We start from the raw sequence: 27,500 nt of genomic DNA, 5'->3' as shown, positions 1-27,500 counted from the left end.
CCTAACGTCTCTGAAACGGGGGCTGAAGCTTGACGCGCTGAGGGAAGCCGGTCGTCAGTATCCGGTCTTCTGCTTCGTGCTGCTTGCGATGGCGTCGCTGACTCTGTTGCTCAACAGGTAAACAAAGTGCATGCTGGGAGAGTCACGTGACGTCTGGTTCCACCAGGGCTGCTGGATAACTCACCTGTGCGTCGAGCCAGTCAGAGCTCTCAGGTTCGGGGACACGCTAAGAGAACATTAATATTGCTTTCATGAGGCCGTGAAAAATTAGAAAGAATATCTTCGATATCTGGGTTTGCGCCAGTATTTTTATTATTTCATTATTAATATGATATTGGTAGTCGTATTTATTTAATTATTATTATTATTATTATTATTATCAGTTACAAGGAACTCCACAATATATTAATCTGCAAATAAAAATAAATATGATATTAATAAAACTATCCATCTTATTGCTCAATAACTTTTCAAGCCAAAGGAGGCAAATAAAAACACATTTGTTGTCGTACACAACAGCAAGTTGAAGTAGTTTTGAGTTTTGGTTCGAGACGTTTGAGGACTAAAGGACGACGCCCCCGCAGGTTCCTCCACGTCCTGATGGTCTTCTGGTCGTTCCTGGCCGGCGTCGCCTCCTTCTACTGCTCCCTCGGCCCGGAGTCCCTCCTGCCCGACGTCTTCTTCAGCGCCAAGCCGAGGAGCAACGTGAGTCCACCACGCGTAGAGCTCACGGGTCCTTCAGGAAGAAGCTTAATAATGAGCTCAGAGCTGGGAGGAAGTTAAACGGCTCATAATTCATCTCTAATATCTATTTTATATTCAAGTGAAAACATCTGGGTTTATTCTAGTTCATCACCAACACTACATTTTACTAGATTACACCTGAACGCATCATGAGAACGTTATCATTTACCTTCATTTAGTACTCAATTTTACTGACTGGAGCCTGAACGCATCATGAGAACGTTATCATTTACCTGCATTCAGTACTCGTTTTCACTGAGCAGAGCCTGAACACATCATCATGTAACTGAAGTGAACCTCAGCCGGTTCTCCGTTAGCGGTGCTGCTAACGTTACTAGCTAATATTACTAGCTCTCCTCCGGTTGGTCTAAACACTGATTGGTTGTTTACAAAGTCACATGATGAGAGACTAGAGAAACATGAAGTCACAATCACACGTTCTACTGATCACACGTTCTACTGATCGCATGATCACACGTTCACCTGATCACACGTTCTAGTGATCACACGTTCTAGTGATCACACGTTCTCCTGATCACACGTTCTCCTGATCACACGTTCTCCTGATCGCACGTTCTACTGATCGCATGATCACACGTTCACCTGATCACACGTTCTACTGATCACACGTTCTAGTGATCACACGTTCTCCTGATCACACGTTCTACTGATCACACGTTCTCCTGATCACACGTTCTCCTGATCACACGTTCTAGTGATCGCTTGATCACACGTTCTACTGATCACACGTTCTACTGATCACACGTTCTCCTGATCACACGTTCTCCTGAATAACGTGGTTCTCCTCCTCCAGCGGCGGGAGCAGGAGCTGTTTCCTCTGGGTCACAGCTGTGCCGTGTGCGGGAAGGTGAAGTGCAACCGTCACCGGTACGTCTGGTTGTTTACAGCGCTATTTAATCAACTATTATAATAATAATAATAATAATAATAGAGAGGTTATGTAATGGTAACTTTTGGTGAATTTGGAAGAAATCTACACACGTAAACAGACAAATAAGTTTTTTTCTACGAGTTTGAAAGAAGACGTTGGTTGAAAAAAAAACAACAATGTACTCAACATATTTTCCTTTGTCACCAAACTGTTAAAGAATTCTTTAATTCAGTACAACTAGGACACAAGTGTGCCCCCTAGTGGATATTATTAAGCACTACAGCATCAGATGATCTGAATAGTTTAATGTCTTAAGACCCACAACGTTAATCTCTCGTCTCCCAAAAACACCCAAATGGTGGCGAGCAGAGATGCGATTGAGAAGCACACACGCATATTAATGATATTATTATATTATAATAATTATATTATTATAATTATAATTATAATAAGACATGTTTTGTTCTTCGCAGGCCGACGCTGCTCCTCGAAAACTATCAGCCGTGGTTGGACCTGAAGGTCCATTCCAAAGTGGACGCTTCAGTAGCAGAGGTGCCTCACGTGAAACATACTTTATACCTTTTTTAAATGTATTATCTGTCTATTTTCTTGCACAATTACACATTTAAACTGTTGCTGAATGTAAATATAAACATTTTGTGTGGGATCTGTAGGTGTTTGAGTTGGTTCTGGAGAACTTTGTGTACCCCTGGTACAGGTAAGAGCCCCCCCCCCCCCCTCATAGTTTACATGTTATGTAAACATGTAGAAGCTGTTCTGAACTTCCTCCTGTGGCGTTCAGGGACATCACGGATGACGAGGCGTGTGTGGACGAAGTGAGGATGACCTTCCGCTTCTTCGCGTCGGTGCTCGTCCGCCGGGCTCAGAAGGTTTGTGTGTTTTCTCAGAGCCTCTCGGTTCTCCAGCCTCCTCAGAACGTCAGAACGTGAGAACGTGAGAACATGTGCTTCATCACTTGTCATTGCTGGCAGGTCGATGTTCCGGCCGTGTTTGCAGACAAAGTGATGAAAGCTGCCATGAAGCATATTGAGATTATTGCAAAAGCTCGACACAAAGGTACCAGTCCTCCTCACTCCGATCCTCTCTGCTGACGTTCCTTCATTCATATTCATTTACCTTGAAGCCATTATTATTATTATTATTATTATTATTATTTAGACTCGGGAATATAAAGACGCATATTTCTGGTATCGTGAATCCAAGTTTCATGTTATATTCATGGTGGATAACGTTGGTATGAATTGTGTCAGGTGACCTCCAGTAATATCGTGTGTGTGTGTGTGTGTGTGTGTGTGTGTGTGTGTGTGTGTGTGTGTGTGTGTGTGTGTGTGTGTGTGTGTGTGTGTGTGTGTGTGTGTGTGTGTGTGTGTGTGTGTGTGTGTGTGTGTGTGTGTGTGTGTGTGTGTGTGTGTGTGTGTGTGTGTGTGTGTGTGTGTGTGTGTGTGTGTGTGTGTGTGTGTGTGTGTGTGTGTGTGTGTGTGTGTGTGTGTGCAGTGAAGGACGTGGAGGGTTTACAGCAGGCGGCTCTGGACGAGTACGGCGCCGACCTCCACATCGCGCTGCGCAGCCGGAGAGACGAGCTGCTGTACCTGAGGAAGCTGACCGAGATGCTGTTTCCTTACGTCATGCCGCCCAAAGCCACCGACTGCAGGTAGACGAGAGACCCAACCGGGTTCCACCCGCTTCAGAGTTAGGAACCCTTGTGCGTCACTAGGGACCTTTTTTTTTAATTTGTGTTCATACATTTATCTTGAATGTCTTTATAATAAGTCTGCAGCCAAAATACAGACGCAAAACGTCCCACTGAAACCCACCAGAACCAGTTTGACCCCATAAAGTCGTGCGTTCTACGATGTCTTTTAATGTCGTCTTTTACTTCCTGCTCTGTTCCACCAGATTGAGTCTTCTTCTCTTTAGTTTATTAGCTGTTTGTTTCGACATGGTTCCCCAGGTCTCTGGCTCTGCTGCTGCGGGAGGTGATGGCCGGTTCCGTCTTGCTGCCGACGATGGACTTCATGGCCGACCCCGTAAGTGAAGCAGGTTTAACGCCACTCTTTGTGCAAATGTATTTCATTCATAAACTTTACAGTTTACAAAGTGCTTTGACCGACAAAGAGAATAAAACAACAGAAAGGCCAACAAAAGACAAACTAAGGGAACATTTAAATAGATGAAACGAATAAAAAACCAAAGAGATACAAATAAATTATGTGACTACAAAGCAAAGCACTTAAAATACGACGTCTGCTTTTCTCCTGTGAAGCTACTTATGACGTCATCTCTGGTTTATATTGTTATTGTTTCTACCATGTAACGTGCCTTTGAGTACCTTTTTTATAAATAAAGTAACATTATAATAATAATAATAATACTTTGTCGGTCCTTTTACAGAAGTTTCCACACAATATTTTATGAATAAATAATAAAACCGAACTGATCTGAACTCTAAGACGACGTGTCTCCGTGTTTCAGGACACGGTGAACCTCATGGTGCTGATATTCGTTGATGACGCTCCAGTGAGTTCCAGAAGAACACGCATCTCCTCATCAGCTTCATCTCCATGTTCTGCTCTCTGATCAGCTTCATCTCCATGTTCTGCTCTCTGATCAGCTTCATCTCCATGTTCTGCTCTCTGATCAGCTTCATCTCCATGTTCTGTCCTCTGATCAGCTTCATCTCCATGTTCTGCTCTCTGATCAGCTTCATCTCCATGTTCTGCTCTCTGATCAGCTTCATCTCCATGTTCTGCTCTCTGATCAGCTTCATCTCCATGTTCTGCTCTCTGATCAGCTTCATCTCCATGTTCTGCTCTCTGATCAGCTTCATCTCCATGTTCTGCTCTCTGATCAGCTTCATCTCCATGTTCTGCTCTCTGATCAGCTTCATCTCCATGTTCTGTCCTCTGATCAGCTTCATCTCCATGTTCTGCCCTCTGATCAGCTTCATCTCCATGTTCTGCTCTCTGATCAGCTTCATCTCCATGTTCTGCTCTCTGATCAGCTTCATCTCCATGTTCTGCTCTCTGATCAGCTTCATCTCCATGTTCTGCTCTCTGATCAGCTTCATCTCCATGTTCTGTCCTCTGATCAGCTTCATCTCCATGTTCTGCCCTCTGATCAGCTTCATCTCCATGTTCTGCTCTCTGATCAGCTTCATCTCCATGTTCTGTCCTCTGATCAGCTTCATCTCCATGTTCTGCCCTCTGATCAGCTTCATCTCCATGTTCTGCTCTCTGATCAGCTTCATCTCCATGTTCTGCCCTCTGATCAGCTTCATCTCCATGTTCTGCCCTCTGATCAGCTTCATCTCCATGTTCTGTCCTCTGATCAGCTTCATCTCCATGTTCTGTCCTCTGATCAGCTTCATCTCCATGTTCTGCTCTCTGATCAGCTTCATCTCCATGTTCTGTCCTCTGATCAGCTTCATCTCCATGTTCTGTCCTCTGATCAGCTTCATCTCCATGTTCTGCTCTCTGATCAGCTTCATCTCCATGTTCTCGTGTGTCTGCAGCCTGAAGCCTCCACCGATGCTCCGTCCTCTCTGGTGCCGTTCTTACAGAAATACGCAGACGTCAGCACCAAGAAGCCGTCTGTGAGTACCGGAGACCCGGTTCTCCACGGACCGACTGAGGGGAGCCGCCTATCATTAATCAATATAATCAATAAACCAATGTATGTGTTTGAGCTACTTGTCTTTAGTATTTAATGCCACTTTATACTCCAACTTCACCACATTTTACACACTATATTACAGCAGAAGATACTTGGATCTCTATCCGTTACAAACAAAACAAATGATCACCTTAGTCTTTATTATTGATTAAACTACCATCAGTTAATATACATTGACTCCCTGTTGATCATCTTAATACTGTAACTAAAGAACCTTCATGTGGTGGTTCAGGGGTTTGGTCCTCTCTCATTCTATTTTCATTATAATAATAATAATAATAATAACTAGTATTCCTTAAACTCACTAAACATGTCCCTCCTTCAGGTGCTGAAGTTGGACCTGAAGGAGATCAGGGAGCAGCAGGATCTCCTCTTTCGCTTCATGAACTTCCTGAAGCAGGAAGGAGCCGTCCACGTGCTGCAGTTCTGCCTCACTGTGGGTAAGAAACCCCTCAAGCAGCTGTGTGTGGATACATGTACACACACACACACACACACACACACACGCTATGTGCATATATAACCGTCTGTATGTGGTTTCCTTCCAGAGGAGTTCAACGATAAGATCCTGAGTCCGGACCTGAGCGACTCTGAGCTGCAGCGGCTTCACGGTGAAGTGCTGCACATCTACGAGACGTACTGCCTGGACGAGAGCATCGACAAGATCAGCTTCGACCGGTTCATCGTGGAGGAGATCAGGAACAGTAAGAGGCTCTCTAATGTACAGTATCCTCTCTCTCCAGGCATGTTATTAAAGTCATCTGATCTCAGATCAGCACAAAAGGAAAAGGGGAGTGAACGTACCTTAAAGATCCCGTCGATGCTTTGTCATGTAAACAGGAACATTATTGGAATATTCATTTTTATTGCTTTTTCAAAATAAAAGCGATAGTCACGACTTCACCTCCAATGTTTCTGGTTCCATCGCTCACACAGTTCAAAATGTCTCATGTGACTTTATGAAGTTAGAACAGTCGCCCCGGTTATGTCCAAGCGACCTGCGTTACAAACCGAGGGCCGCAAAGACGCAGCGTTGCATCATGGGAAATGTAGTAACGGGTTGTTTTTGGAGCTGAAAGTCCTCTAAACACTCGAACCTCCATTTAACCGCCGAGCCGCTCTTTAAACCTTCAGAGTGTCGGGAACTCTTTGATTTTTAAAGTTTAAGCTCCTCCCCCTCAGTTGCTGAAGGTCCGTATATGGGCGTGGTGAAGCTGCAGACGATGCACTGCCTGTTCGAGGCCTACGAACACGTCCTGTCTCTGCTGGAGAGGGTCTTCACCCCGATGTTCTGTCACAGCGATGAGGTAAGAACCTGGAGAACCCGCTGGAGAACATACACAGCTTGAGGTACTTGTACTTCAGTATTTACATTCACTTTATACTTTTACTTCATTTTACTGAATGAGTTTTACAAAAAAACAAGCACATTATAATACGTGATGCATTTATTATTAAAGTTCATAAAGGTTTATATATTAATGCTGCAGTGTATATGTTCCATTGATTTATGTTGTGTGTTCAGTACTTCAGACACCTGCTGAGGGGGGCGGAGTCTCCAACCAGGAACTCACGGATCAACAGGTTTGTGATGTGGACGTTTAGTTAAAAATGAGACAAAGTTTATTCATTACGGTACTAATCGTGATTATTTCACCGTACGATTCGACTTTTATTGTTATTGTCGTAGCTGAATGATGATCTCCAGGTGTTTCTTATTGCAGCTTCAGGAAGAAGGAAGTCACGGTTTGTTGTTCCTGGTGTTAAAACCACAGCAAATATACAATAATCACATTTATTTACCACCTTTCATTCATGAAAAGGGGCTCAAATCCATCAGAATAATATATGAACGAACAAACCAGTTCATTCCCATTTCTCAGTACTTCCTAAATGTCCTGAAGCAGCCGTAGTCGCCTCCACGAGTCTGACATGAAGCGCTCGGCTGCAGGAGACTCGTGGGTTCGAGTCTCGCCTGACGGCCGTCGGCGTTTCTTCTGTTCAGGAACTCGTCCAAGCGCGGCGAGTCGTTCGGCATCGGCCGGATCGGCAGCAGAATCAAAGGCGTGTTCAAGAGCACGACCATGGAGGGCGCCGTGCTGCCGCCGAGCGCCATGGGCGACTTCGACGAGGAGCTGGTGAGCGCGAATAAATACCTGATTAAATACCTGGGATTAAATACCTGTGAATAAATACCTGTGATTAAATACCTGTGATTAAATACCTGTGATCAATACCTTGGACTCCTCTCCAGCTTATTTTTGGACTTCCACAGTAATTTTTCTTTTCTTTTAATCCGTTTATCTGCAAACATCTAAATTCACCAGATAAATTATGATTGACTGCACGTCAAAGCCTTTTTTAATCAGGTGATGACACCTGAACGAGGAACCCGTTGGTTTGTTTTCACGTCGGCAGTGAATTCCTTCACTCGTTCACTGTCTCCTTGCGGGTGGACTCCTTCACTATGTCCTTGTCTCCTTGCGGGTGAACTCCTTCACTATGTCCTTGTCTCCTTGCGGGTGAACTCCTTCACTATGTCCTTGTCTCCTTGCGGGTGGACTCCTTCACTATTTCCTCGTCTCCTTGCGGGTGAACTCCTTCACTATGTCCTTGTCTCCTTGCGGGTGGACTCCTTCACTATTTCCTCGTCTCCTTGCGGGTGAACTCCTTCACTATGTCCTTGTCTCCTTGCGGGTGGACTCCTTCACTATTTCCTTGTCTCCTTGCGGGTGGACTCCTTCACTATGTCCTTGTCTCCTTGCGGGTGGACTCCTTCACTATTTCCTCGTCTCCTTGCGGGTGGACTCCTTCACTATGTCCTTGTCTCCTTGCGGGTGGACTCCTTCACTATTTTCTCGTCTCCTTGCGGGTGGACTCCTTCACTATGTCCTTGTCTCCTTGCGGGTGGACTCCTTCACTATTTCCTCGTCTCCTTGCGGGTGAACTCCTTCACTATGTCCTTGTCTCCTTGCGGGTGAATTCCTTTACTATGTCCTCATCCATGTGGACGCCTTCACTGTCTCCTCGCCTCCTTCCATGTAGACTCCTTCACTGTCTCCTCGTCCCCCTGCTGGTGGACTCCTTCATTGTCTCCTTGCGGGTGAATTCCTTCACTATTTCCTCGTCTCCTTGCGGGTGAATTCCTTTACTATTTCCTCGTCTCCTTGCGGGTGGACTCCTTCACTATTTCCTCGTCTCCTTGCGGGTGAACTCCTTCACTATGTCCTTGTCTCCTTGCGGGTGAATTCCTTTACTATGTCCTCATCCATGTGGACGCCTTCACTGTCTCCTCGCCTCCTTCCATGTAGACTCCTTCACTGTCTCCTCGTCCCCCTGCTGGTGGACTCCTTCATTGTCTCCTTGCGGGTGAATTCCTTCACTATTTCCTCGTCTCCTTGCGGGTGAATTCCTTTACTATTTCCTCGTCTCCTTGCGGGTGGACTCCTTCACTATTTCCTCGTCTCCTTGCGGGTGAATTCCTTCCATGTGGACTCCTTCACTGTCTCCTCGTCTCCTTCCATGTGGACTCCTTCACTGTCTCCTCGTCTCCTTGCGGGTGAATTCCTTCACTGTCTCCTTCCATGTGGACTCCTTCACTGTCTCCTCGTCTCCTTCCATGTGGACGCCTTCACTGTCTCCTCGTCCCCCTGCTGGTGGACTCCTTCACTGTCTCCTCGTCTCCTTGCAGGTGGACTCCTTCACTGTCTCCTTCCATGTGGACTCCTTCACTGTCTCCTCGTCTCCTTCCATGTGGACTCCTTCACTGTCTCCTCGTCTCCTTGCAGGTGGAGGAGGCGACCGTGGTGCTGGAGGACGACTCCCCCGCCGAGCCGGCCTCCACGCCGGGCTCCCTGAGGAACCTGTCGGCGTGGAGCGTCGTCATCCCGTACATCGACATCTACGACGACGACGTGAAGCGGGAGAAGGTTCCGGTCTTCTGCATCGACGTGGAGCGCGGAGACCGCAAGGAAGGTGAGCGAGTGGGCGGGGCCCGAGTGGGCGGGGCCCGAGTGGGCGGGGCCGAGCCGGCGCATGCCGCTCCTTCAGACTTGAACCAGATCAGCGGGTTTTAAACCGTCGGCTTTCCTCCGCAGTCGGCCACGACCCCGAGAAGTGGTCGGTCTACAGGAGGTACCTGGAGTTCTACGTGCTGGAGTCCAAACTCACCGAGTTCCACGGTAACGTCGAAGAGAACGGGGCGTTTTTTAAATGAGGGAAACAATAGTGTTAATATTCAACTTGTGAGTTCATAGACACCAAATGCTTGAATAATATCAGAATATATTTAGTCAAACGTGATGGTACTATTGTTTTATTTCTATAAAATATAATGAATTTTATAGAAAATAGTGTGTGTGTGTGTGTGTGTGTGTGTGTGTGTGTGTGTGTGTGTGTGTGTGTGTGTGTGTGTGTGTGTGTGTGTGTGTGTGTGTGTGTGTGTGTGTGTGTGTGTGTGTGTGTGTGTGTGTGTGTGTGTGTGTGTGTGTGTGTGTGTGTGTGCTCATTCATTCATTCTAATCTCCTTCTTCAGGCACGTTTGCAGACGCTCAGCTTCCTTCCAAAAGAATCCTCGGACCAAAGAATTCAGATTTTCTCTCGTCCAAAAGGGAAGAATTTGAGGAATATTTACAGGTTTGAAACCTTCATCGGCGGCTCGTGTTTTAATTATTGTTGCTTTTTAATTAAAGAAACCAAACGGCTCTCTTGATCTGTGAATTAAAATGTTATTTAATACGCTTCGTCTTTAGAGGGCAGCAAAACAAAACGGTATGAAGAGGATGATGAAGAGTTCACAATGATCTAAAGAAATCAATCAAAATAACCCTAATTACCTTATTTTTAATTGAATTAGATGTATTTATTCGACAGGGACGATACATTTATTATTATTTATTTAATATTACATATTATACATGTACAATACTGACAGTGATTGAAACAAGAAGTCAAAACAGATTATATTTTTTTATTTAACTGGAAAAGAAGGAACCGCTAATTATTTAACTATCACACATTCTATAAATGAGCGAAATTAAAAGCTTCACGAATTCTAAAGTGTGTGTGTGTGTGTGTGTGTGTGTGTGTGTGTGTGTGTGTGTGTGTGTGTGTGTGTGTGTGTGTGTGTGTGTGTGTGTGTGTGTGTGTGTGTGTGTGTGTGTGTGTGTGTGTGTGTGTGTGTGTGTGTGTGTGTGTGTGTGTGTGTGTGTGTGTGTGTGTGTGTGTGTGTGTGTGTGTGTGTGTGTGTGTGTGTGTGTGTGTGTGTGTGTGTGTGTAGAGACTCCTGCAGCACCCAGAGCTCAGCAACAGTCAGCTGCTGGCAGACTTCCTGTCTCCTCACAGCATGGAGTCTCAGTTCCTGGACCGGATGCTGCCCGACGTCAACCTGGGTACGAACGCATCCTGTGGGTCACAGGGCGTCTTTCTAGAGAACATCCCATAATCTAACCCGTTAAACTCTTCTTTCTAAAGAACATCCCATAATCTAACCCGTTAAACTCTTCTTTCTAGAGAACATCCCATAATCTAACCCGTTAAACTCTTCTTTCTAGAGAACATCCCATAATCTAACCCGTTAAACTCTTCTTTCTAAAGAACATCCCATAATCTAACCCGTTAAACTCTTCTTTCTAGAGAACATCCCATAATCTAACCCGTTAAACTCTTCTTTCTAGAGAACATCCCATAATCTAACCCGTTAAACTCTTCTTTCTAAAGAACATCCCATAATCTAACCCGTTAAACTCTTCTTTCTAAAGAACATCCCATGATCTAACTCTTCTTTCTAAAGAACATCCCATAATCTAACCCGTTAAACTCTTCTTTCTAGAGAACATCCCATAATCTAACCCGTTAAACTCTTCTTTCTAAAGAACATCCCATAATCTAACTCTTCTTTCTAAAGAACATCCCATAATCTAACCCGTTAAACTCTTCTTTCTAAAGAACATCCCATAATCTAACCTGTTAAACTCGTCTTAAAAACATCCCATAATCTAACCTGTTAAACTCGTCTTCTTAAAGAACATCCCATAATCTAACTCGTTAAACTCTTCTTTCTAAAGAACATCCCATAATCTAACCTGTTAAACTCGTCTTCTTAAAAACATCCCATAATCTAACCTGTTAAACTCGTCTTCTTAAAGAACATCCCATAATCTAACCTGTTAAACTCTTCTTTCTAAAGAACATCCCATAATCTAACTCTTCTTTCTAAAGAACATCCCATAATCTAACCTGTTAAACTCTTCTTTCTAGAGAACATCCCATAATCTAACCTGTTAAACTCGTCTTCTTAAAGAACATCCCATAATCTAACTCTTCTTTCTAAAGAACATCCCATAATCTAACCTGTTAAACTCGTCTTCTTAAAGAACATCCCATAATCTAACTCGTTAAACTCTTCTTTCTAGAGAACATCCCATAATCTAACCTGTTAAACTCTTCTTTCTAAAGAACATCCCATAATCTAACTCGTTAAACCCTTCTTTCTAAAGAACATCCCATAATCTAACCCGTTAAACTCTTCTTTCTAGAGAACATCCCATAATCTAACTCTTCTTTCTAGAGAACATCCCATAATCTAACTCTTCTTTCTAGAGAACATCCCATAATCTAACTCATCTTCTTAAAGAACATCCCATAATCTAACCCGTTAAACTCTTCTTTCTAAAGAACATCCCATAATCTAACCTGTTAAACTCTTCTTTCTAGAGAACATCCCATAATCTAACCCGTTAAACTCTTCTTTCTAAAGAACATCCCATAATCTAACCCGTTAAACTCTTCTTTCTAGAGAACATCCCATAATCTAACCTGTTAAACTCGTCTTCTTAAAGAACATCCCATAATCTAACTCTTCTTTCTAAAGAACATCCCATAATCTAACCTGTTAAACTCGTCTTCTTAAAGAACATCCCATAATCTAACTCGTTAAACTCTTCTTTCTAGAGAACATCCCATAATCTAACCTGTTAAACTCTTCTTTCTAAAGAACATCCCATAATCTAACCTGTTAAACTCTTCTTTCTAGAGAACATCCCATAATCTAACTCGTTAAACCCTTCTTTCTAAAGAACATCCCATAATCTAACCCGTTAAACTCTTCTTTCTAGAGAACATCCCATAATCTAACCCGTTAAACTCTTCTTTCTAGAGAACATCCCATAATCTAACTCTTCTTTCTAGAGAACATCCCATAATCTAACTCATCTTCTTAAAGAACATCCCATAATCTAACCCGTTAAACTCTTCTTTCTAAAGAACATCCCATAATCTAACCTGTTAAACTCTTCTTTCTAGAGAACATCCCATAATCTAACCCGTTAAACTCTTCTTTCTAAAGAACATCCCATAATCTAACCCGTTAAACTCTTCTTTCTAGAGAACATCCCATAATCTAACCCGTTAAACTCTTCTTTCTAGAGAACATCCCATAATCTAACCCGTTAAACTCTTCTTTCTAAAGAACATCCCATAATCTAACCCGTTAAACTCTTCTTTCTAGAGAACATCCCATAATCTAACCTGTTAAACTCGTCTTCTTAAAGAACATCCCATAATCTAACTCTTCTTTCTAAAGAACATCCCATAATCTAACCTGTTAAACTCGTCTTCTTAAAGAACATCCCATAATCTAACTCGTTAAACTCTTCTTTCTAGAGAACATCCCATAATCTAACCTGTTAAACTCTTCTTTCTAAAGAACATCCCATAATCTAACTCGTTAAACCCTTCTTTCTAAAGAACATCCCATAATCTAACCCGTTAAACTCTTCTTTCTAGAGAACATCCCATAATCTAACTCTTCTATCTAGAGAACATCCCATAATCTAACCCATTAAACTCTTCTTTCTAGAGAACATCCCATAATCTAACCCGTTAAACTCTTCTTTCTAAAGAACATCCCATAATCTAACTCGTTAAACTCTTCTTTCTAAAGAACATCCCATAATCTAACCCGTTAAACTCTTCTTTCTAAAGAACATCCCATAATCTAACCCGTTAAACTCTTCTTTCTAGAGAACATCCCATAATCTAACCTGTTAAACTCGTCTTCTTAAAGAACATCCCATAATCTAACTCTTCTTTCTAAAGAACATCCCATAATCTAACCTGTTAAACTCGTCTTCTTAAAGAACATCCCATAATCTAACTCGTTAAACTCTTCTTTCTAGAGAACATCCCATAATCTAACCTGTTAAACTCTTCTTTCTAAAGAACATCCCATAATCTAACTCGTTAAACCCTTCTTTCTAAAGAACATCCCATAATCTAACCCGTTAAACTCTTCTTTCTAGAGAACATCCCATAATCTAACCCGTTAAACTCTTCTTTCTAGAGAACATCCCATAATCTAACTCTTCTTTCTAGAGAACATCCCATAATCTAACCCATTAAACTCTTCTTTCTAGAGAACATCCCATAATCTAACCCGTTAAACTCTTCTTTCTAAAGAACATCCCATAATCTAACCCGCTAAACTCTTCTTTCTAAAGAACATCCCATAATCTAACCCGTTAAACTCTTCTTAAAGAACATCCCATAATCTAACTCGTTAAACTCTTCTTTCTAGAGAACATCCCATAATCTAACCCATTAAACTCTTCTTTCTAAAGAACATCCCATAATCTAACTCTTCTTTCTAGAGAACATCCCATAATCTAACTCTTCTTTCTAAAGAACATCCCATAATCTAACTCTTCTTTCTAGAGAACATCCCATAATCTAACTCGTTAAACTCTTCTTTCTAAAGAACATCCCATAATCTAACTCTTCTTCTTAAAGAACATCCCATAATCTAACTCTTCTTCTTAAAGAACATCCCATAATCTAACTCGTTAAACTCTTCTTTCTAAAGAACATCCCATAATCTAACTCTTCTTTCTAGAGAACATCCCATAATCTAACTCTTCTTCTTAAAGAACATCCCATAATCTAACTCTTCTTCTTAAAGAACATCCCATAATCTAACTCTTCTTCTTAAAGAACATCCCATAATCTAACCCGTTAAACTCTTTCAGCGTTCCTGAGACACATTTCCTTCCTTAACTTCCTTTGAGCAAGGCACTAAACGGTGTCCTGTTTGCACTGTAAAGAACTTTAAGTCTCATATACTTCTAAATATCTATGTGATTTAAAGTATATAAAACAGGCCTTCTGCCTTCTGCCTGTTATTATATTTAATTGTTTGTATTAAACTGTCCTTTGTTTTCAGGAAAGATGTTTAAGTCTGTTCCGGGGAAGCTGATGAAAGAGGTGAGTCTGAAATGTTGCTGTGATGATTAATTATGGAGGTATTTCTTTAAATATTCTTTATTTCCACTTCAGTGTAAACGCACCTTTTTTTTATAAAAACACATTATTTATTCTAATGAAGCAAAAAGTTAAACGTTTTAATAGCAGTTTGACTCAAATATAGATTTTTTTAGAGCATAAAAAAAAAAAAGATTGTCCGTCTCTGACACATTAAGTAAATATTAATTTACTATTAAATGACAGTTTATTTGCTTTTAGTTCTACACATTTGGAGGCTTCGTGAAAGCACATGTGCTCTAACTTCAGTTACAACACGTTTCTGTTCTCCAACACACACGTACACGATGGACGACCTCTGCTAGCTCAAGGTCACTGAGAAGGATGTGTGGCGTATTATGGGATGTGTCCCTTTTTTAAAATAGATAATCGGCAAACCTCCAGCTTTGTAACTGACCTCTGACCTGCTGCTGCTCTACATCCTGAACCCGTTTCATGATGTTTTCTTTACGAAAACACTGTAATGCTGCTGTTGTTCCAGAAAGGACAGAACCTGGACCCGTTCATCCAGTCCTTCTTCAACTCCTGCGAGTCGCCCAAACCCAAACCCGGCCGGCCGGAGCTGACGATCCTCAGCCCGTCCCCCGAGAACAACAAGAAGGTACAACTCCCCCCCCCAGGATGTTAATCTGGCCTCAAGGGAAAACTAATTAACCTCATCAAAACACTTTCCTGTCAAAGTCCGTTTTTAAACGGTCGGAGAGGATTTCCGCTTCTGGGAGGAAGACTTGAAACTGATGACGGAGACACTTTGGGTTGTAGATGTTGTTGGCGCCATGACGACCGTTCCAGAGAACCAGCGTTCCAATGTACAGACGGGCTTTATTTCTTTCTCCCTGTGCGACTGCTCGATGCTTTTAAAACGGAGCGCATCTCTAGACATCCGGGAATAAAATAAACTTCCATCATCTTTTCATCTTCCAGCATTGCAAAGACAAAACATTCCTGCAGCAGCATTCTCATAACTTTGACTTCTTCTTCTAAAAAAAAAAAGCTAAAAAGTAGTTTAAAAAAAGTAAGAGCGTAAACACGACGTTGACGTCCGTCAACAAGGTCGAGAATTGGTTTAAAATGTCTAATTGTTTTCTTTTCTGCATCAAGTCGTTATCTTTCAAAAGATCCAACTAAACTACTTTTACATTCTAGTCAGGGAATTAGATTTTTTAAAAATTCAATCTTTTATTTCCCTGTCATTTAAATTGTGTGTTTTAAGCAATTAACCACAATATTGTTTATTTGCTGAGTACTGTCATTTAGCTGAATTTGAGTCAGTGAAAGGTTCATAACAATAAACATAAAACAATACAAATAATAAAAGCAATAAATATGGTAAACAAAGAAATCGTGTATTAATATTCTCCACGCTTTCCTTTCACCTGCAGCTCTTCAACGACTTGTTCAAGAACAACGCAAACCTGTCGGAGAGTTCAGAGAAGAGACACAACGACAACTTCTTCTTGGAGATGGTCTCTGTAGACGGCATGTATGACTACATGATGTACGTCGGTAAGTGATGCTCACTGAGTTCTGTTTAATTTAACTCGACGGATCGAAAGAACTCTTCAGTCTGTCCTTCGGTCTCGGTGTCGTGACTCTTTGGTCTCTGTGTCGTGACTCTTTGGTCTTGATGTCGTGACTCTTTGGTCTTGGTGTCGTGACTCTTTGGTCTTGGTGTCGTGACTCTTTGGTCTCTGTGTCGTGACTCTTTGGTCTTGGTGTCGTGACTCTTTGGTCTCTATGTCGTGACTCTTTGGTGTCGTGACTCTTCGGTCTTGGTGTCGTGACTCTTCGGTCTTGGTGTCGTGACTCTTTGGTCTTGGTGTCGTGACTCTTTGGTCTTGGTGTCGTGACTCTTCGGTCTCTGTGTCGTGACTCTTTGGTGTCGTGACTCTTTGGTGTCGTGACTCTTTGGTGTCGTGACTCTTTGGTCTCTGTGTCGTGACTCTTCGGTCTGTCGTGACTCTTTGGTGTCGTGACTCTTTGGTCTTGATGTCGAGACTCTTCGGTCTCTGTGTCGTGACTCTTTGGTGTCGTGACTCTTTGGTGTCGTGACTCTTTGGTCTCTGTGTCGTGACTCTTCGGTCTGTCGTGACTCTTTGGTGTCGTGACTCTTTGGTCTTGATGTCGAGACTCTTCGGTCTCTGTGTCGTGACTCTTTGGTGTCGTGACTCTTTGGTGTCGTGACTCTTTGGTCTCTGTGTCGTGACTCTTCGGTCTGTCGTGACTCTTCGGTCTGTCGTGACTCTTTGGTCTCTGTGTCGTGACTCTTTGGTCTCTGTCGAGACTCTTTGGTCTCTGTGTCGTGACTCTTTGGTCTCTGTGTTGTGACTCTTCGGTCTCTGTGTCGTGACTCTTTGGTCTCTGTGTCGTGACTCTTTGGTGTCGTGACTCTTTGGTCTCTGTGTCGTGACTCTGGTCTCTGTGTCGTGACTCTTTGGTCTCTGTGTCGTGACTCTTTGGTCTCGGTGTCGTGACTCTTTGGTCTCTGTGTCGTGACTCTTTGGTCTCTGTGTCGTGACTCTTTGGTGTCGTGACTCTTTGGTCTCTGTGTCGTGACTCTTTGGTGTCGTGACTCTTTGGTCTCTGTGTCGTGACTCTTTGGTGTCGTGACTCTTTGGTCTCTGTGTCGTGACTCTTTGGTGTCGTGACTCTTTGGTCTCTGTGTCGTGACTCTTTGGTCTCGGTGTCGTGACTCTTTGGTCTCTGTGTCGTGACTCTTTGGTCTCTGTGTCGTGACTCTTTGGTGTCGTGACTCTTTGGTCTCTGTGTCGTGACTCTTTGGTGTCGTGACTCTTTGGTGTCGTGACTCTTTGGTGTCGTGACTCTTTGGTCTCTGTGTCGTGACTCTTTGGTCTCTGTGTCGTGACTCTTTGGTGTCGTGACTCTTTGGTCTCTGTGTCGTGACTCTTTGGTGTCGTGACTCTTTGGTGTCGTGACTCTTTGGTCTCGGTGTCGTGACTCTTTGGTGTCGTGACTCTTTGGTGTCGTGACTCTTTGGTCTCGGTGTCGTGACTCTTTGGTCTCTGTGTCGTGACTCTTTGGTCTCTGTGTCGTGACTCTTTGGTCTCTGTGTCGTGACTCTTTGGTGTCGTGACTCTTTGGTCTCGGTGTCGTGACTCTTTGGTGTCGTGACTCTTTGGTCTCGGTGTCGTGACTCTTTGGTGTCGTGACTCTTTGGTCTCTGTGTCGTGACTCTTTGGTCTCTGTGTCGTGACTCTTTGGTGTCGTGACTCTTTGGTCTCTGTGTCGTGACTCTTTGGTGTCGTGACTCTTTGGTGTCGTGACTCTTTGGTCTCTGTGTCGTGACTCTTTGGTGTCGTGACTCTTTGGTCTCTGTGTCGTGACTCTTTGGTCTCGGTGTCGTGACTCTTTGGTGTCGTGACTCTTTGGTCTCTGTGTCGTGACTCTTTGGTCTCTGTGTCGTGACTCTTTGGTGTCGTGACTCTTTGGTCTCTGTGTCGTGACTCTTTGGTGTCGTGACTCTTTGGTCTCTGTGTCGTGACTCTTTGGTGTCGTGACTCTTTGGTCTCTGTGTCGTGACTCTTTGGTCTCGGTGTCGTGACTCTTTGGTCTCTGTGTCGTGACTCTTTGGTGTCGTGACTCTTTGGTCTCTGTGTCGTGACTCTTTGGTGTCGTGACTCTTTGGTCTCGGTGTCGTGACTCTTTGGTGTCGTGACTCTTTGGTGTCGTGACTCTTTGGTCTCGGTGTCGTGACTCTTTGGTGTCGTGACTCTTTGGTCTCTGTGTCGTGACTCTTTGGTGTCGTGACTCTTTGGTCTCGGTGTCGTGACTCTTTGGTGTCGTGACTCTTTGGTCTCGGTGTCGTGACTCTTTGGTGTCGTGACTCTTTGGTCTCGGTGTCGTGACTCTTTGGTCTGTCGTGACTCTTCTGGTGTTTCCACTCACAGGGCGGACGGTGTTCCACACGGCCGACTGGCTCCACCAGTGTCTGGCTGCTGGGAGGATCCTGCTGAAGAACACGTTTGAAGCCTACATGGACCAGTTCATGCAGGCCAAGCTGGAGCTGGTCCTCCAGGAGCATCACCTGGTGTCCCTCATCACACAGCTCAGAGGTACGTGAACAATAGATTACTTTATAGTTAGAACACATTCAAGTAATATGATGAATATTATCAATTCACAGTTTAATTATTTAATTAATTTAAATATATGAAGCTCAATTAAAAGCCAGACTAAAAACATAACATACAATAAATAATAATAATAATAATAAATACAGCTAAACTAAAAAGGTAATACATAATAATAAGATGAATAATTAAAGCTCAGACTGGAGGTTTTGAGTCTGCTTTTAAACATTTTTAACTGTGACACGGATATCTTTATTGATTAGTAATTATTTTAATGTTGAAGACTCATTCCTCGGCAGCTTCAGTGAAGCAACAGAAGAGTTTCTTTGACCTTCGGACTGAATTAACGTTGCCTGCTTCCTGTCGTCGTGCAGACTCCATGTTCTGTGAGAGCAGCGAGGAGCGAACCCCCGAGGACCAACGCGCCCGAGCCAAGAGGACGTTTGATGAGATGATGAACTATTTACCAGGTTGTCACGGCGACCGCCACGCAACATTAACAACATTTATAGATGGACTCGTTTCTACTAGTGCTGCTTTGTTCATGTTCAGGAAACCAAACTTCATGACATCATCTGGAGAATGAATTCTCTGGTTTGCTGCAAGAACCCAAAGTTCAGATTCAGCTTTAATTACGATGAACGGAGAAGAAGAAATAACTTTAAAATGAAATATATAATCTATCTATCTTTGTGTTATTTATCTGAGTTGAAACGTGATGTTTCCATCATTCATATCTGAGGCGTCCACACAACCTCAGTTTGATATTGTTCTTCTCTTCAGCTCATTAAATATGAAGCGTGTGTTCTGCTTCCAGACTTGGTGGCGAAGTGCATCGGCCAGGAGGCGAAATACGCCGGCGTGCGCCTGCTGTTCGACGGCTTCCAGCAGCCCGTCCTCAACAAGCAGGTGAGGGTTAGTTTGATTCATGAGGTGAGACCTCGGCTTCCCGTTGTCCTCTCTGACTCCTCGTCTCCTCGTCTCCTCGTCTCCTCAGATGACGTACGTCCTGCTGGACGTCGCCGTGCGGGAGCTTTTCCCTGAACTCGGCAAAGTGACCGAGTGACGCGGAAACACCGGATTCATCATACGAGGTTGTTCATGTCAGAAGGAGCTATGTTAATAACAACATGTAATTAGTGTTTTATACGGTTAAAGAACGTATTCAAACATCTTTTAAATGTCTCTCAGGTGTTAACGGATCAATAAGGTGAACTGCAGGGAGCGAAGGAAGCCGTCGCCATGTGAACCAGACCCACTTCCTGGGTTATTGATTATTGATTATTGATTACGAATTTAGTGCAATACGATTTCCCCCCAAAACAACTTCGGGGTCATCTTCACATTCCAATGTATATAAAAGCATTAATAAAAAGATTTATATTTATTGATGTCAGTTAACGTCTGTCGTCTTTTTCTTTCACTAACGACGTTTCTATATTTATACTTTTATAAATGATTCAGTTTTAAACTATTTTAAACTTCAGACACTAATTATTTGTTTATAAGACACATTTGATGGCAGAACTTCTAGAGCTTCACATTGTGACGTGTTCGATTTATTATTATTAATTTATTTAGCTGTCGTATTTAGTTTTTCAACTTTTGTTATCTGCTTTTATAAAATGAAATAAAGTTTTACATGTCAAGATTTCTTTATGACGCACAATGCTGTGACTCATGAAGGTTTCATGTCCTTCAAATGTCAGTTTTTAAAAGTTATACAATAAAGAAATAATAATTAGAATTAAAAAGCTTGTCAGAAAAAGACATTCATAAATTAGTGCTCATTCAAAATCTCAGTAAAAAAAAACTAAGTTAGTTTAAATAGAATTATGGAATTCTTACAACATTTTACAAAGTTCTAAGATGTCATAAAAATTGTGAATGGGAGCAGATGGTTTCCATGGCAACCCAACGGGCCGCTTGCCAGCTGGCGGAGAACCGACTGGAGGAGTTCCCCGACATTAACATGCAGAGCTCCTTCACGCACAGAGGACGTCCTGTTCTCCCGATCCCGAGGAGCGCCAGTGAAGTACACACGGAGTTCATTCACGAGGAGACGAAGACGTCTTTAAAGGTCTCGTTTACTTTGAGTCTCGGTTGGTTTTCAGTTTCTGTTTAAAGCCACGATCAAATCGGAGGCCTCGGCTTCTGGTGTGAAGAGTTTTTATTTCATGTTTCAGAACCTTCACGACGTCGTCTGAGTTTCCTTCAGCTCCAACAAGTAAACGGGAAGAAATAACTTCATGATTTGTTAAAGTCTGAATTCATGTTTTTGTTGTTTTTCTCCACAAGACGAACAACCGCGTGTTTTCTGATCAATGCTAAGCTAACGTTAAGCTAAGCTAACCTTGTAGCTGCTCCATCAACGCTCCACATAGACGTAAATACATGAGCGTGTTATTGTTCACACTTTGTGGCCTCTCCTACGAGGTACTAATATATATATATATATAAATATATAAATATATACTTTTATTGACGCTGTTGTTCCTCAGTCTGATCGGCTTTAAACAACAGCGTCAATAAAAGTTTGAACGAGGCGAATTTTGACTGCAAGTAAAAAAAAGATTAAAGTTCTTCAGCTGGATCCCCTCTTAATTTTAATAATTGTAAAACTGATATAAAAGTACAAATAAATTCCCATTTTAGTGCTTCGAGTCACATGTTCCAACACACAGTCCACAGCAGGGGAACCAGGGGAACCAGAGGAACCAGGGGAACCAGGTGTCCGGAGGCCGAGTTGTAGAACCGGATGCGTCCCTCCACGGCCGGGTAGACTTTCTTCTGCTGCGTGATGTAGTTGGACACGACGGAAATGTCCAAATCTCCTGCAGAGAAAGAGGAAAAAAAAGAAATCGACAAACAAATTGTGCGTTTTTTTTCTTCTTCTTCTTCTTCTTAACGAGTTCAGGAACCCCCCCGAAAGGGTCGGACTTCTCACCGCTGTCGTGCTTGAGCATCTCCTTGGCGATCATGGAGAACCCGTCCCCGCCCTCCACCATGTAGGCCGGCAGCAGCACTTTGTAGACCGCGTCCTCCCGGACGGCTTCGTATCGAGGGACCCGGCAGCGCGTGCAGAGCACGGCGAGGCTCCTCACGCGGCGCCCCGCCCCCCCAGAGAGGTCCAGCTCCACCTGGAAGCCTGTCGAGATATATTCATTCATTCATTACACCAACCGATCATAGCCCCGCCCCCCCAGAGAGGTCCAGCTCCACCTGGAAGCCTGTCGAGATATATTCATTCATTCATTACACCAACCGATCATAGCCCCGCCCCCCCAGAGAGGTCCAACTGGCACCACACAGAATATAAAGATAAAGTGAATATTTTGGTTTGATTTATTTCCAGGGCTCTCAGCCATCGACCAATCGCGTTGTGAGGAACGAGTTATGTTTTTTTTGTTTTTTTTTTATGAAACAGACTTTATATTAATCGTCGGTTCGCGGATGTTTTGAAGCTTTGAATTCGGCTTTTTCTCCGTCGCCATCTTTGCTTCTTTTTTCTTCTTTTTTTTTGTTGCAACCAGACACCTGTCAATCACCTCGTAGCCCCGCCCTAAAGCTTACCCTGCTTATTATTGAACTTCTCGCCCTTTCATGGAGAAGAAACGTAATCACATTGATTCATAAATATGAATAGTGAGCTAGAGGGGACTGGACCGGTGGATCCAGGACCTCGTGGTCCTCAGGCTTAGTGTGCAGCCTCGTGGTCTGGGGGGGGGTGGGGTGTGGGGGGGTGTAAGTACCGGACACTTGGAGGAACTCCCCGGTGCTCTGGCCGTATCTCCTCACAGAGTGTTCGAAGGCTCTGAGCAGCGTGGAGCCCTTCAGCTGCACCAGGTCGAAGGTTCCCCCGAACGGGAGCACGGCCACCAGGTCCTCCATGGTGATGGAGCCTGCAGGTTCAACAAGAGTGAAACGAGGACAACGATGAGATGTACACTAGAGTGATGCTGGAGTGAGATATTAATGAGACACTAGAGTGATGCTGTACTGGGACTTTGGAGTGAGACTCTGTAATAAGATGCTGGAGTGAAACTCTGTAGTGAGACACTAATAAGACTGGGGTGAGACGCTGGAGTGAGACACTCTAATGAGACTGTGGGGTGAGACACTTTAATAAGACTGTGGGGTGAGACACTCTAATGACACTCTGGGGTGACACTCTAATAAGACTCAGGGGTGAGACGCTGGAGTGAGACACTCTAATAAGACTCGGGGGTGAGACACTCTAATAAGACTCTGGGGTGAGACGCTGGAGTGAGACACTCTAATAAGACTCGGGGGTGAGACACTCTAATAAGACTCTGGGGTGAGACGCTGGAGTGAGACACTCTAATAAGACTCTGGGGTGAGACACTCTAATGACACTCTGGGGTGAGACACTCTAATGACACTCTGGGGTGAGACACTCTAATTCCGTATATATCTCGTTATCTTTTGACCGTTTCTGGTCCGCTCGTCGATGGACGTGCGGACGCCGCCGCTGTTGAAGATGCAGCCGCTGACGTGGTTCCACTGCTCGCCGTCTGAGAGCTTCACGCTGTTGTCCACCTGAGAGCAGAGGAGTGAGAGAGTGATGTTTATTTAAGGTGAGATCGTTCACGTCCTCCAGTAACACAGAGCGCTGCCTCGACCGGCAGGTGGATTTATTAGACTTCATGGACGATGTCGTCAGCCAGAGGGCTTCGAACACCGACCATGGCGTCGCAGATCAGGTTTCCCAGGTTGCACTCCCGGAACCGGCACTCCTCGGTGGACCCGTTCAGGAAGACCAGGGTCTTCCCCACCACCTGCGCCGAGTAGTTGGCCAGATTCTTCTTCCACTCCTCCACGTCGGCCAGAACCTCCGGATCTGGACGAGACATTCGGACGTTAGTTTAAGAGCCGGGTGGAGCCCGCCGGCTGTGGGAGGTCACGTCCTGCGTACCCTGAGGGACGGAGTGGTCCAGCAGGACCGGGTTCCCCGAGGCCTTCAGGACCTCACCGGCGTCGTCAAAGGTCACCTTGAGACGACCCAGGTACTTCCCAAAGGCGTACGCCTGCACCACGGGGACCTGGCGCCCGTCAGCTGACTGCACCATGAAGGGATAAGGACCTGCAGGGACCTCAGAGGAAGGAGGGGGTCCTGGAGAGACCATGTGGGGGGGAGGGGGAGATTAGATTAGAAGAACAACAGGAAGTTGACAGAAGAACAGGAAGCTGTGACTTTGAGTCTCAACTGAAGTGTTTCCAGAGTCCGTTGTCTTTGATGTTCATTGTGAATAAACGTGCAGAATCATCACGTTTTAAAGTCTCGGTTCTGCTGAAAGAGGAACGTACACAAACATTCTACTTCCTGTTGTTCCCTCAAGGGCCCAGAATTACATCTTGGAGTTCATTAAAGTCCAACAAATAAAAGCAAACGCTTGAGTGGAGCTTTTATTGTGAAAGGACAGGAAGCTTGGTGGTCTTTGTCGTCGCCGGTAAAGAAGCTTTAAAGGTTTTCTTCTCGTCGCGTATTATTATTATTATTATTATTATTATCACAATCGATTCTTCTGATAATTTTAGTGCTCGTCAAATCATTTGGTGAAAGACTCGTGGAGTTTTATTCTGAAAGCGTTTTATCCAAACCCCAAAGAAACGTAATCACATTTAAGTTCCTGGAACCAACAAAAGATTTAAAACGGACTCGAGTGCTGATCCATAATTGGTGCATTTGGACTTTCCCGTGCAGCCGAAACACATTCCTGAACTCCTGTGTGTATAAAAGACCGCCGGATTGTTTACGGAGCTCTTGAACTCACCGCGACTGTTTCCTCTCGTTTGGGGCGAAACAATAACAGACGAGAGTTATGAAGCATTTAAAATAAAGACAACTTTCCTCATTTCATTCACAGCTGGAGAAACATCCGCTCATATTATTACATTTGGTTTTGCACTATATTTAATATTTAACTTTCATTTTCTCTGCTGCAGATATTTTATTGTTGTATTTCTGCTATTTTAAAATGAACAATGTAGAGAGAAAACCTTGAAGCCAGTAATTGTTTATTAAGTAATTTATGTGCAGTATAAATAATGTTTTATTTTATTTCATATGTGCAACACGGTTAAATCAATTATTTAGTTTGTCTACGATAATCTTTTAGAAATATTTATTTTTCACTGCTAGTTATTTATTATCTTTTTTTATTTACATGTTTGTAATATATTGTTGATTATATTTTGCCGATGTTGTTGTTGTTGTGGGAATAATAAAGATTGTTTTAAGGAATCTCTTTGTTTGCACTCCACCACGGATAAATAAATAATAATAATAATAATAAATAAGCAGCTCATTGGTGTTATTTAAGGGAGGTGCGGTTTCTCCTGCGTGTACCTGAATGCAGCGCGCCCGCTCGTGCCTACCTGAGTACAGGAAGGTGTTGCTGTGGCCGCCGATGACCACGTCGACCCCGCGGACGCGCTCGGCGATGAGCCGGTCCACCGTGAAGCCCGAGTGGCCCAGAGCCACGATGTGGGACACGCCCAGCAGGCGCAGCTGGTCCACCTGCAGCTGCACCGCAGACACCTCGTCCTGGAACCGCAGGTGAGGGCCTGAGGGGAGAGGTGAGACAGGTGAGGCCTGAGGGGAGACAGGTGAGGCATGAGGGGAGAGGTGAGACAGGTGAGGCCTGAGGGGAGAGGTGAGACAGGTGAGACCTGAGGGGAGAGGTGAGACAGGTGAGGCCTGAGGGGAGACAGGTGAGGCATGAGGGGAGAGGTGAGACAGGTGAGGCCTGAGGGGAGAGGTGAGACAGGTGAGGCCTGAGGGGAGACAGGTGGGACAGGTGAAGGCCTGAGGGGAGAGGTGAGACAGGTGAGGCCTGAGGGGAGAGGTGAGACAGGTGAGGGCCTGAGGGGAGAGGTGAGACAGGTGAGGGCCTGAGGGGAGAGGTGAGACAGGTGAGGCATGAGGGGAGACAGGTGGGACAGGTGAGGCATGAGGGGAGAGGTGAGACAGGTGAGGCATGAGGGGAGAGGTGAGACAGGTGAGGGCCTGAGGGGAGAGGTGAGACAGGTGAGGCATGAGGGGAGAGGTGAGACAGGTGAGGCATGAGGGGAGAGGTGAGACAGGTGAGGCATGAGGGGAGAGGTGAGACAGGTGAGGGCCTGAGGGGAGAGGTGAGACAGGTGAGGCATGAGGGGAGAGGTGAGACAGGTGAGGCATGAGGGGAGAGGTGAGACAGGTGAGGCATGAGGGGAGAGGTGAGACAGGTGAGGCATGAGGGGAGAGGTGAGACAGGTGAGGGCCTGAGGGGAGAGGTGAGACAGGTGAGGCATGAGGGGAGAGGTGAGACAGGTGAGGCATGAGGGGAGAGGTGAGACAGGTGAGGCATGAGGGGAGAGGTGAGACAGGTGAGGGCCTGAGGGGAGAGGTGAGACAGGTGAGGGAAGAGGTGAGACAGGTGAGGGCCTGAGGGGAGAAGTGAGACAGGTGAGGCATGAGGGGAGAGGTGAGACAGGTGAGGCCTGAGGGGAGAGGTGAGACAGGTGAGGCCTGAGGGGAGAGGTGAGACAGGTGAGGCCTGAGGGGAGACAGGTGGGACAGGTGAAGGCCTGAGGGGAGAGGTGAGACAGGTGAGGCATGAGGGGAGAGGTGAGACAGGTGAGGGCCTGAGGGGAGAGGTGAGACAGGTGAGGCCTGAGGGGAGAGGTGAGACAGGTGAGGCCTGAGGGGAGAGGTGAGACAGGTGAGGCCTGAGGGGAGAGGTGAGACAGGTGAGGCCTGAGGGGAGACAGGTGGGACAGGTGAAGGCCTGAGGGGAGAGGTGAGACAGGTGAGGCCTGAGGGGAGACAGGTGGGACAGGTGAAGGCCTGAGGGGAGAGGTGAGACAGGTGAGGCCTGAGGGGAGAGGTGAGACAGGTGAGGCCTGAGGGGAGAGGTGAGACAGGTGAGGCCTGAGGGGAGAGGTGAGACAGGTGAGGCCTGAGGGGAGACAGGTGAGACAGGTGAGGCCTGAGGGGAGAGGTGAGACAGGTGAGGCCTGAGGGGAGACAGGTGGGACAGGTGAAGGCCTGAGGGGAGAGGTGAGACAGGTGAGGGCCTGAGGGGAGAGGTGAGACAGGTGAGGCATGAGGGGAGAGGTGAGACAGGTGAGGCATGAGGGGAGAGGTGAGACAGGTGAGGCATGAGGGGAGAGGTGAGACAGGTGAGGGCCTGAGGGGAGAGGTGAGACAGGTGAGGCATGAGGGGAGACAGGTGGGACAGGTGAGGCATGAGGGGAGAGGTGAGACAGGTGAGGCATGAGGGGAGAGGTGAGACAGGTGAGGGCCTGAGGGGAGAGGTGAGACAGGTGAGGCATGAGGGGAGAGGTGAGACAGGTGAGGCATGAGGGGAGAGGTGAGACAGGTGAGGCATGAGGGGAGAGGTGAGACAGGTGAGGGCCTGAGGGGAGAGGTGAGACAGGTGAGGCATGAGGGGAGAGGTGAGACAGGTGAGGCATGAGGGGAGAGGTGAGACAGGTGAGGCATGAGGGGAGAGGTGAGACAGGTGAGGCATGAGGGGAGAGGTGAGACAGGTGAGGGCCTGAGGGGAGAGGTGAGACAGGTGAGGCATGAGGGGAGAGGTGAGACAGGTGAGGCATGAGGGGAGAGGTGAGACAGGTGAGGCATGAGGGGAGAGGTGAGACAGGTGAGGGCCTGAGGGGAGAGGTGAGACAGGTGAGGGAAGAGGTGAGACAGGTGAGGGCCTGAGGGGAGAAGTGAGACAGGTGAGGCATGAGGGGAGAGG

General features: G+C 45.3%; 2 protein-coding genes across 5 annotated transcripts in view; one reads left to right on the top strand and one right to left on the bottom strand.

Annotated features, from left to right (window-relative positions):
* snx14 (sorting nexin 14) overlaps positions 1 to 20,131 on the top strand; it is a 21,262-nt gene extending 1,131 nt beyond the window's left edge. The window contains exons 2-29 of one of the 4 annotated variants that reach the window (XM_034527334.1): positions 1 to 117; positions 585 to 705; positions 1,559 to 1,632; positions 2,110 to 2,188; positions 2,311 to 2,354; positions 2,439 to 2,526; positions 2,629 to 2,713; positions 3,152 to 3,308; positions 3,609 to 3,684; positions 4,130 to 4,174; positions 5,169 to 5,249; positions 5,655 to 5,769; positions 5,878 to 6,033; positions 6,512 to 6,636; positions 6,855 to 6,913; positions 7,335 to 7,467; positions 9,118 to 9,304; positions 9,427 to 9,510; positions 9,864 to 9,964; positions 10,608 to 10,719; positions 14,547 to 14,587; positions 15,126 to 15,245; positions 16,027 to 16,150; positions 18,553 to 18,717; positions 19,110 to 19,205; positions 19,553 to 19,644; positions 19,733 to 19,829; positions 19,927 to 20,131. The exon at positions 1 to 117 is cut by the window's left edge and continues 24 nt beyond it. In XM_034527334.1, coding sequence (XP_034383225.1) covers positions 1 to 117; positions 585 to 705; positions 1,559 to 1,632; positions 2,110 to 2,188; positions 2,311 to 2,354; positions 2,439 to 2,526; positions 2,629 to 2,713; positions 3,152 to 3,308; positions 3,609 to 3,684; positions 4,130 to 4,174; positions 5,169 to 5,249; positions 5,655 to 5,769; positions 5,878 to 6,033; positions 6,512 to 6,636; positions 6,855 to 6,913; positions 7,335 to 7,467; positions 9,118 to 9,304; positions 9,427 to 9,510; positions 9,864 to 9,964; positions 10,608 to 10,719; positions 14,547 to 14,587; positions 15,126 to 15,245; positions 16,027 to 16,150; positions 18,553 to 18,717; positions 19,110 to 19,205; positions 19,553 to 19,644; positions 19,733 to 19,801 — 2,746 coding nt within the window. In that variant the 3' untranslated portion in view covers positions 19,802 to 19,829; positions 19,927 to 20,131. Of the gene's footprint in view, positions 118 to 584; positions 706 to 1,558; positions 1,633 to 2,109; positions 2,189 to 2,310; positions 2,355 to 2,438; positions 2,527 to 2,628; positions 2,714 to 3,151; positions 3,309 to 3,608; positions 3,685 to 4,129; positions 4,175 to 5,168; positions 5,330 to 5,654; positions 5,770 to 5,877; positions 6,034 to 6,511; positions 6,637 to 6,854; positions 6,914 to 7,334; positions 7,468 to 9,117; positions 9,305 to 9,426; positions 9,511 to 9,863; positions 9,965 to 10,607; positions 10,720 to 14,546; positions 14,588 to 15,125; positions 15,246 to 16,026; positions 16,151 to 18,552; positions 18,718 to 19,109; positions 19,206 to 19,552; positions 19,645 to 19,732; positions 19,830 to 19,926 lie in introns of those variants that run through there. The other 3 variants (XM_034527335.1, XR_004609024.1, XM_034527337.1) reach the window with 3 other exon arrangements.
* A 777-nt stretch (positions 20,132 to 20,908) lies between these two features.
* Positions 20,909 to 27,500, bottom strand: part of nt5e (5'-nucleotidase, ecto (CD73)) — a 10,685-nt gene continuing 4,093 nt past the window's right edge. Inside the window, exons 3-9 of the mRNA XM_034526961.1 lie at positions 25,135 to 25,323; positions 23,672 to 23,869; positions 23,442 to 23,596; positions 23,187 to 23,295; positions 22,488 to 22,637; positions 21,683 to 21,883; positions 20,909 to 21,569 (exon numbers count right to left, since the gene is read on the bottom strand). Of these exons, the coding sequence (XP_034382852.1) occupies positions 21,400 to 21,569; positions 21,683 to 21,883; positions 22,488 to 22,637; positions 23,187 to 23,295; positions 23,442 to 23,596; positions 23,672 to 23,869; positions 25,135 to 25,323 (1,172 nt within the window). The 3' untranslated portion in view covers positions 20,909 to 21,399. The remainder of the gene's footprint in view (positions 21,570 to 21,682; positions 21,884 to 22,487; positions 22,638 to 23,186; positions 23,296 to 23,441; positions 23,597 to 23,671; positions 23,870 to 25,134; positions 25,324 to 27,500) is intronic.

This window comes from Cyclopterus lumpus, chromosome 24 (assembly GCF_009769545.1).
Source record: "Cyclopterus lumpus isolate fCycLum1 chromosome 24, fCycLum1.pri, whole genome shotgun sequence".
NCBI lineage: Eukaryota > Metazoa > Chordata > Actinopteri > Perciformes > Cyclopteridae > Cyclopterus > Cyclopterus lumpus.
The sequence above is the reverse complement of the archived record's forward strand: the minus strand, read 5'-3'. Positions and strand labels throughout refer to the sequence as shown.